This window comes from Centruroides vittatus, unplaced genomic scaffold, assembly GCF_030686945.1.
Source record: "Centruroides vittatus isolate TY-2023 unplaced genomic scaffold, ASM3068694v2 contig_375, whole genome shotgun sequence".
NCBI lineage: Eukaryota > Metazoa > Arthropoda > Arachnida > Scorpiones > Buthidae > Centruroides > Centruroides vittatus.
This window is the reverse complement of record NW_027122197.1, coordinates 1,585,142-1,596,287: the sequence shown is the minus strand read 5'-3', so window position 1 is coordinate 1,596,287 and position 11,146 is coordinate 1,585,142. Positions and strand designations below refer to the sequence as shown.

Here is an 11,146-nt window from a genome sequence, read left to right as displayed (position 1 = left end):
CCCATCACTCTTCAAATTTTTAAGGTCTGAGGGCGCGAGCGAGCGAGAATATGTAGCGAGAAGAGGCGAGACGCGATAAATATCAAACCCTGTCAGATATGTGCGAGAATCAGAAATTCTCTCTCGCCAGCGAGATTTCTCGCTTCTCGTTTGTGCATGTTTTCCTTTGCGAGAACTATATCGCTCGCTATTAAATTCGCGTCTGCATAGTCGCACTCTTAGAGTTACTTTCAGAACGAAAATTGAGTAGAGAAATAAAAAATATTATATCGTTTACGAAAGAAAATAATAATAAATATTTAAATGTAAAAAAGCGTGCATCGGAAATTTTTCAAAGAAATATATCATTTTAACACGCGAGCTGGCAACACTGTTAGTATCTTCTCAAAGACTTTCTTATTGACGTCATCGACAGGCTACTGTTATTGTCAGTGAGGCCACGTGTTTGTTTTCGTGCATTTACTTTTCCTTTGGAATTTAGTGCAGCAGGCAAGAAAAAATAAGCCTTTTTTCGTTATATTATCCTACAATTATATTTGTTTTATACAAATTTCTATCTAAGAACTGTGGTTTGACCCATTTGAGAAGGACTAAGCTTAGACTAGTTTGCAAGTGGAAATGCCTTCGAAATGTAGTATTATTGGGTGTAGATCTAATTACAGAAAGGAAGAACAGCATGTTACTGTTTATACTTTGCCAAGAAAGGAACCAAATAGGACAAAATGGTTAGATGCAATTCCTACTGATTTCTCTGGGTTGAAAAATCCCATGGTTTGTATAAAACATTTTGCTGAATGTGATATTATCAGAAGAGAGAGTTACTTTGTGAATGGCGAACTGGTATTGTATCGTAGAAAGATACCGAAATTGAGGGCCGGTGCTGTACCTTCCATCTTTCCCAAATTTGAAGACTGGTACCGGTGTACGGCGCATTATGTGAGTTTTAATAATTTTCTTACGTGGTTTGATATTGTTTTAAACTGCAATTTTTCATCCCCTTACAAAATTAGAAGTGCATCTAGGTAGCCCCAACAGCAGTACTTTCAAGACTGTGGCGTTTAATTATTTGGCCCATGCGGCTTACTTCGAGTAGCCGGCTTGACTGTCCGTGGAGTACTTGATGTTATATTGTTTTAGGGAGGTGTATAGGAGCTTGCCCTGCCTAGGCACTGAGGTGCGAGAGATAGCTGGCACCGAGGTGCACGTCTATGCGCGAAGCACGTAGAATAGGTGGTAGACCGATACATGTTAAAAACTGACCTTTGCGCTGTAGGGACTACCTAAGTGTAACTTTATCCAAAAATTAAAGTATGATTCTCAAAACAACCTTTAAACATATTTTAAGTATTTTGTTTTTTTTTTTTTAATACAGACAACAAGACATTGAAAGTGAGTGTTGACAAGTATGGTAAAAACTTGTTTAAATTGTAATCGCTTGGTAACAAATATTTTTTCCAGTTTGGCAGGTATCCGTTTTGAATGGGTACTTTTTTAACGCAGAAAAATTCTCCATTTTGAAGAATATTTTTCTGTTTAGGCAGGTTTCCCTTTTGTTCAGATTCCATTTTGAACAGGTTTTACTGTATATATGAATACAGTATATGGTTCAAAATACTATTAGATCCCTTTTACTATTTTATATAGCAGTAAATAATGCAAAACAGTTGTTTTAGTTATTCAGTTATCATTGCTCAAATATAGCAATTAAAAATAATAGTAATCAAAGCAGTATTTTTACTTGTAAAGACTATCATTGTGAGAGTATTCTATAATGGTTAGATGCAATATTTCCAATATTAACCCAATTGCAACATAATTATGTTAGTCAAATTAGTTGAGTGATTCTTTGTTCTATTCAGTATGACTTCATACATTTGTCACTGCATTTGTTTAAAATGTATAATTAAATTATTGATGGCCTTGTGTCGGAGATGAATGAGTTAATCTAAAGTAGGTATGGCATAAACTGTATGTAGTAAATAGCCACGTGATGGTGTTTTGGTGCCAAAATACTAAAAAACATTAAATTTTATGTAAATTCTACATTTGTAAAAGAAATATGTGATAATCCAACAATTGCCTAAATATTCAGGCTATAATCAAATAATTAATACAAATAAATTACTGACCCAGGCGGGTTCAAGCCCTGCCCCGTGTCAGTTGTTTTCTTTCAGAAGGTTCTAAATTATTTATTAAATTATTAAAATTATAATTATTAATTTAGATAAGAGATGGTACCTAACACTTACCTCTAGTACCAAATTTATTTGTATTAATTATTATAGCCATATTACAGTCCGAATATTTAGACAATCGTTGGATTATTATATTAACTCGTCGGGCTTTGAGATGTGTTTTATAGAAATGTGTGAATAAGTAATTTTCAGATGTATCACTTAAGCTGTGGTCACACCATGCAATTCCCAGCCGCGCAGGCAACAACTGCAACAAGCGCAAGTCGCGGACGTCATCTCATGGTCACACATTATTGACGTTGCAACTCGGAAACACGTAACCCTATAATAAATCAATAAAATTACAGTAGCTTGTTTTTGACTACTTACATGAGTTTACTGACAGTTTACGTTCTACATCAGAATATTTATGAAATTTTATCCACTTTTCTTATTAAAATGGCAAGTGATTCCTTTTCTGGAATGAATAAAAGAAAAAAAGACAATTATTTTGATAGAGTTGGCGAGAATACATAAAGAGATAAAATCTTCGATAAAACAAAGAATTAAAATCCCACAGGCATTCGTGAGCCTGAATAAGCTCGATCAATCTCGATTCTGTAAAAGTAGCAATCCTCTAACTTTCTGCCACGATGAACTATTTTCAATGTCGTCGTCATATAACGTGGCACAAAGGCATTTGCTGGATGCATGTTTGCAATCGGCGCGAGTAGAACAAACTTTTTGTTTCTAGTCGCAGTTGCAGTCGTGCCAGTTTTCAAAGGGGGTTTGCTAGTTAACGAGAACAGCCATCGCGGTTGCAGTTGTCTGCATAGCTGGCAAATAATTACATTAATACATTTTAATTTTATTTTTTGGTTTTATCACAAGTAGATTATAGAATACAGTATTTCATCAATACAAAATGACAGACAAAACTTCCCATGGTCAAGGATGTAAGGTTACATATCTTAATCACATTTCCAGTTATAATTTATGAAATTTTTTTATTTGAGCCAGGGAAATATAAGTGCATTTACCCCCTCTGCAGACACTGATGACTATAATTAATTAATATTTAAATTGTATTCTTACATATATGCTATTCTTTTTTTTAGATTACATAATATATTTTTGTAGTGATTCATAAAAATGCTTCGTTACAGGCCATGAAACTGGTTAGAAATAAGAATTTAAATATTTAAAAAAATTTTTATTGACTATTTTATACAGGATTTATTGTTAAGATAAATATTTATTTGAAATAATATTAAATAATTGAAAGAGCATCGGCACAAAAGGCACACTGCTATAAATTATTTTATTTCTTTAAAGTTATTCTTATACATTTATGCTTTTATAATAAATAAATTAATTCATTCATTTCTGTTTATGTATGTTTACAGAGAAATTGTAGATTGAAGCATAGGAAAAAGCCGAAGAATGAACACTACTTGAGTAGTATGAATATTGTTGGACCTAATTATCTTAATTCTTTTATTATTCCTTATAATGAAATCGAGAACAATATAAATTTTGACATATTTTCCAATAATGTAAATGAGGAAATTATAATTAGTGATAAACATGAAGATAATATTGATTTAATGATGGAATGTAGTGAGGATGTATTATCAGAAATACAAGAAAAAGAATTTTGGAAAATTGATCAAAAACTTTATAACAATTGTGAGAATTTAGAATTAGAAAATGGTTATATACTTAATAGTCATGTACCTGATAGATCGATAGTTGAAAATAACTGTTTAAAATCTAAAAAAACAGTTAATTCTGTTTCACGTTGCAAATCTAATTCTTCGCAATCTCTAGTTCCTACCTCATTATTGTCTTTCAAAAAGAAATCTCATGGAAAGGAAGTTCATATTCCTCAAGTTTCCACATTCTTACCTAATAACAATTTACTACTTAATACAGCAAATACTACGAGGAATCAAGTTAACGAAAATAGTTCTTGTTCAGTTTTCAAATCGGCAGACCATACTCCAGAATCACCCGTCATGTTTCTTCCGGAAGGCATACTCGTTGATAATCCCAATGCGTCTTTTCAACTCATACAAACATCCGAACAGCTTTCCAGATTATTATCCAATACCGATGTGAGTTATTTTAAATTTATTTAAATTAATCTCATTTAAAATTTACACTACTTTTTTTACTTTTACTATAATTATTAAATATATATTTATTCTTTCTGCTTGTTAATGAAACCAAACTTTCTTTAAAGTTTTTAAATTGGAAACATGATTAAATATATTTGAATTCATTCATTTAAATTATATACAACTTTAAGCTTAATTAATTTAATATTAAAACCATGATTCACATTCAGATATATTCAGAATTTAAACTTTAAAATTTCAAGATATTAGGAGTGAAGCTTACAAATATTAATTAAAATATTAAATTAGAAATCAAGCAATGAAATTATAATTCTTACTTAGTGCTGAGTATGCTCCAGTATCAATATACTCTTAGGAAATCTTTCAGTGTGCTTCCTGCACATTTTAATTTAAGATGGATAGGTATCAAGTAAGTGAAAATTATCTTGTCACCTTCATAAATAAAAACAGTGCATGTGCATTACTAATAAGTAGTGATAATGACTCATTGTGGGTGGCATTGTTCATTCTTTTGCAGCAATAGACAATGCCCTTGTTTTGTAGCACCCATAGAAAGTTACCTGTGATATTTCATGGCAAAACTGGCACTGTTCTTACTTCTTAAAATGTAATGAAGTTATATTTAAATAGGTTTTCATTTTTACTATTAGATCAATGTCAAAAAGACAGCCCACCAGTGGCCAAGTGGATAAAACCACTGAATTCTTGTAGTGGTTGTGGGTTTGCATCTCATGAACGGGCCGGCCACTTGAAGTTTTCTTCTCATTTGTAACATGTAAATAGGTGCCTGTTTCAGGGTTAGAAAGTCCTTCCAAGAGGCATTCCCCCTTCAGCAGATTGTCCACATGTCATGTCACAGTGTACAAAACAATCAAACAAGAACACTTTATTAACTATTAAATTGTTTATATACAGGGTCTTCCAGAAAGAGTCCAGAAAGAATGATTGTAATTATGTTAATTATTATTTGATCTCAATGCATTCATCTCTTGTCCTCTTGTTGCATGGCACACATTCAACCAATACTCAAATTTTTCTTACACTCACTACTGCATGTCCTTTGTCACTCCTCCCACAGCAGCCACAATTGTGTAGCAGATTAGTCACATTGCACAGTGATGAGTGATTCCGACTTTGTGAAAAGTAGAACACAATGTCTTTTTTGTTGCAGAGTCACCATTTTTATTTATAGCACTTCTTAGATGTAGTAGACAAGATGTTTGCATGCGTATGGGAGATGAAACTTGGACAGTTACTATATCATTTGCCATACATTGAATATTCTTCGGATAATTACAGTAATTTAAAATGGTAGCATTCATTTTGGAAGACACTGTATTATTTACAATTCTCTGAAAAAGAAACTACTGTTAAACATTAAATTAAGTACATAAAATATCATTAATTATGAATTAAAACATCAAGCCATATAATTGACAGTATAAAATTATATACATGAAAAATGATAAATTATATTTTATTTAATATAATTCTTATAAATAATACATATTTGCAGATAAAAACTGAAAGGCAATTATTCATTCCTGAAAAATTGTTGGAGTCAGAAGCATTCAAGACAGTTACAAATGGAAATGTTGATACACTGATCGAAGGTTCGGATAAGGACAGCTCGGAAAGTTCCGAAAGGGAGAGCTCGGAATGTGAAGTTCAACGTAATTATCTATAAGAGCATTTATTTAAATGTTCTGAGAATAATTAATTATATATTGCTTTCATGACTTGTTTTTCATTTAATGTTGAAGGGAGACACTTTATTAAATTTTCTTTTAGAAGAAATATTACAGAAGAGAAAAAACAAAGAAATTTCAAGCCCGAAAAAAGTTAGAAATGAAGAAAAACAGTTGAAAATTAAAACTTGTTTATCAGAATATAAAACACAGAACAAAGAAATTTTTAAAACTTACTGTAAGATTAAATCATTTTAAAATAATTATTAGAATAAGAATTTTAATTCTGATTTAAGTTTAAATGTAATATTTAAACAAAGATGCAATTAATTTTAAATTATGTTCGTATTACAGTAGAGCATCGATTATTCGACTTAATTGGGGACTGGAGTTGGTCGGATAACCGAAAAGTATGAAAAAATATATTATTAGTATAGTGTATTAGGCCTGGTTTAAATACTAGCCTCCCTTTCATGGTCGAGCCAGTGCTGCCAGCTAAAACATGCAAAAATTTAACAGAAATAATATTAAAGTAGCCAAGACATAACCAAATATTGTAGTGCCACATCACTAGCGGACATTTGAATTTGCCGACTAGAACGCAGTCGGTTAACCGATAAGTTGTTAATCGGGGGTCGGATAAACGATGCTCTACTGTACTTGATATTTTTACAGGTTTTAATTGTTTTTAAATACATTTAAATAATACATTGAATATTATCTTAACAGCTAAAGAACTTATTGCTCTAGAAAGTTATTATTATGCATTTAAAGATCCAAATGAGAAGGAATTGGAAAATTTAATAAAAGAAAATATTATAGTAAAGGTAAAACTTTTAATGAAATTATTCACAAAACATTTTAAAATAATTATTGTATAATAGTAATAACATTTATTGATTCCCACAACAAATACAATTATAAAAAAAATCATTCTACATTAAAATAGTCTAATTCACAAACCTGCCAATTCTGGAAGTTGAAAGTCTACCCAACGTTAATCGTCTTTCATTGACATCCTGCCATCTTTAAAGTGTCTAAACCATTCAAAACACATGCTTTAACTGAAAGCATCTCCAAAGATTATTTTCAAAAATTGGAGTTTTTATCACTCTTTATCATCTTTAAAAGTTTAAAACAGAACTTCACCCTGTGTTCTTCAATTAATTTCATCTTAAAAATGACCAGTACAAAGAAAACTGAATTACAGAAAACCACTATAAATCTTGAAAGAAAAAACTTTCAATACAAACTCAATGATAATCAACTCGCAACTGATGATCACATTATATGCTATCACTAGTTCTTTCCTCTACTTATTAAATATAAAACTATAGACAATCTGGATATTTTGTGATAAAATCTCATATTTAACAAGCACAGTTAATCACTGTTGTAACCTCTTTCTTCTTATAACATTTTACACAAATAATATTTTACAAAAGAAATAATTTTATGAGTATTCTATATTGATCAATAATATGTTTTCTTTCATGTATTTTCAATTGTCTTTTCTTACTGTGTTTAGATAGTTTTTCTAATCAGTATCATTTTGAAGACTTTATTATTTATCCTATATTTAAAAACACTGTCAAAATAAAAATCTTATTAATATCTAAATCTAAAATTTCTTTTAATAGCAGCTGGTTAATACATTTTTATGATTTAAGTATCGAATCATTATTACAATTTCAACTCGACATGTCTATTTTGTAACAGTTGTTTACATAAAATGATAATTAATTATTTTAAATCTATTATAAGTAAATATATAAGTAAGTTTAATAAATTATAAATTTATAAATATAGTTTTACTTAGATATGAAATTTTATTAATAAATTAAAACAATCATTTTTAATCATTTAAATTATATTTTTTTAGTGTTACATATGCAAGATTGTTCTACTGAATAATATCAAAGTCATGAATCACATTAACACCCATATTAATGACCAAAGTCTATGTGATTTGCCTTTAGACAATCCAGTTGAATGCAATTATTGCCTTAGTAAATTTAATACTCCTTTTGATTTACATTGCCATTTACAGTCTGTAAGTATAATTTTTTAATATATGCCATGTTTTCTCAATTCTAATGCATTAGGAAATCTAATGCTCACTCAATTATCGAGACATCAAAACCTCCAAAAAAAAAGAAAGTTAAATTGTAAATGTAATGTGTGCCCTGTATTAAAAGAGCAGCTGCAAAATATTAGCATATTTAATTAAACAATAATAGACACATTTTTTGAAAATTATTTTATTTTCATGTTTACAGTGCTCCTTGATGTCCATATTTTCAAATGTGGGTGCAGATCTGCAGACCAATACAAAATCACAGAAAAAATTACTATACATTTTAACAGCAAGATTTCATGTCCATATAAAAAAGAATAAAATTTAGCTATTATTACACTGGAATATCTGTATACATATTTTTCAGCATGGTGGATAACTCTGTGTAAACACAGCTTTATAGATTTGCCTTCTGAATATCATTTACTCAGCTCAATGTAGTTCAAAAGACCACGTAACTGTTTCGAAATTAAAATAAAAACTGAACTAGTGAAAGAAGAATGTACTATGTCTATACTAACATGTACTATACTAATGTATGCAAATTTCTGAGCAGAGTAAAGATCAATTGATATGAACAAGGCTGCATTAAGTTAACTTTGTGCTTGATTGTAATGTGCAACACAATTTTTGGAACCAAAAATTGCATTGAAATGGAGAAAACATGATAATTTTTACAATTTTAGATATATACTGTGTATTTAAAATAAAGCTTGTCAACTTGGAAATAAAATAAGAATAATTACTACAATATTAAAGATGAATGCTCAACTGATGAGTGTATTATGATATCTTTTATTTGACTTGTTACTTATTTCTAATATTGTGTCATTCAAGTAAAATTAATAGATTTTAAAATACTTTTAAATTTTAAAATAATTCACAGAGATTAATAGGTGCTTGTTTATAATTACTTAATTCAACTAAACACACAGTACATACAGGGTAATGCATAAAATGTCACACCATTTATTTTTTTATGTAATTTATTTATTATTGACAAAATTACATAAAAATCAGCTAGACAATAGCGGGGTTGAGGCCGAAGTTTTAAATGTGAAAATGTGTACGTCGGACATTTGGCGCTGCTTTCCTGGTTTTCCATAAGCCTAAAAGTTTGACAATGACATTTGGAATGTCGAGCATGATTCCACTGACTTTCCAAACACCATTATCAAACTTCTAGGCTTACAGGAAAGCAGCGCTGAACGTCCGACGTACACATTTTCGCATTTAAAACTTTGGTTTCAACCTCGCTAATGAATCATAAAAGCCTGCTGATTTGTGTGCACAGTTGCATTGAAAACTACTTGACAGCACAAATATTCAAATAACATAGCACAACCATATGATTTCATTTTTGATTTGCAATACAGTTTCTGGTCTCCATTAATAGGACTTTTCTTTTAGAAACCTGAAGAAAAAAATTACACGAATTGCTGTCTGGTTTATGAGGTGGCCACCAGAGATGCAGTATACTTTTAGGACTCAAAACTTTTCCAAAAATTATTCCACACTAGTACACAATAAAAAAAATTATGAATCAATTAATAATTATTACTACATAGTTTGAAAAATTTAAATTAAATCATTATAAATAATTAAATATGACTACTGTATAATTTTCTGCATGACACTAAACTGATAAATTAACGTTAAAATTTTTTAAATCAAAAGAGTGCTTTAATATAAGCATTTGGCATCATCATAGGATAACACATATAATTATAAATTTTATGTAATGTGTTGATTAATAGAAATTAAAATTGAAGTCAACACCAATGCCACAAAAGAATTTTATCACAGGCACAAATTAATGACTTTGACATCCAAAAATGCAAAATATCTTTATGATGATGATGATGAATGTATGATTTTTTACTGAAAAATTATTTAAGAAATGCACCAATTTTTTGCAAATAGATAAACTTTTTAATTTTGACTGACTTTTTCGTTGTTGTTGTTTATTTTTAAAAAATTCATCATATTTTTGTGATGTTTTAAAATGTATTTCAATTTTAATGTTTTTTCTTTATTTTGTAATAAATCTACAAAAATATATGAAAAAGTAAAGGACAATAATGTTTATAAAATGATGATAAAACTTACAATCAAGGCAGTCGAGATAAAGTTTTTAAATGCAGTTTATTTAATTGCAAATCGTCCGTGTGGGGAATGAGTGAATATTTTGTTTTAATTAAAGCCAACACAAAATTTTGCCCATTTAAATGGTGTCAAAAAGAGTCTTGAAATAAAAACAGATGTTCTTTTTAAAGCTGTGTTTTAGTTTTCAGTTTTTCAAAAAAATTGAATCTACAGTTTGGTAATCAAGGCCAATTCATCTTTTAAAACACAATATCCCTGTGTTTTGGCTTTTCCCAGTTAATGTCAATATGTATGGCCAAGATAATATTCCAATTTTTGCAACTATCACAATAATAATAATTTTTGCACTGCAAATTTCTTCGGGACTGCTTTAATTTTCCTCAAATCTCATTCCCACGATCAGACATATTCTGCACCTGCAATGGCCACATTATGGTGTCGTCGTGAGAGCCTCACAGCCCTGACATCATGTGATCTTTCAAAAAAAGAACTTATATCAGTGGCGAACTGGATACAGTTATTTAAATTATGCATTATTTGATATGATATTAAATATTTTACCAAAATTAAAAATGTAGTCCTATGTACAATTCATTACACATTATTTATCACCTATATTTGTTAGGCGATTAGGTTAGTTTGAAAACTTTATTAGGCTTTGAGCCTTTAGATCTATTAATACATACAGAATGAATTAAAATTTAATATTAAATTCAGTTATGATGCACTATGTTTTTATTTTTTACATTTAATGAAAAACTATATGCTAAATTTTGAAATTAGCATAACTATAGTATATAAATAATGGGGCAATTTATATTGCATGTATTTAGATTATAAAATTTAGATTTATGTATATATATATATAATAATCTACATTTAAAATATATGTTATTATATATTCTTACAATTCTTTTAATAAGTTTAAAGTTTATATAATGTAATAAAACATAAAGGAGA

General features: G+C 29.4%; 1 protein-coding gene across 1 annotated transcript; it reads left to right on the top strand.

Moving 5' to 3' along the window:
* The first annotated feature begins 398 nt into the window (after positions 1–398).
* LOC136975566 (uncharacterized) lies at positions 399–6,830 on the top strand. The gene is made up of 5 exons (XM_067270651.1): positions 399–936; positions 3,581–4,291; positions 5,832–5,988; positions 6,107–6,239; positions 6,731–6,830. Coding segments are annotated over exons 1-5 (1,320 nt in total). The 5' UTR covers positions 399–618; the 3' UTR covers positions 6,732–6,830.
* Positions 6,831–11,146: the final 4,316 nt, after the last annotated feature.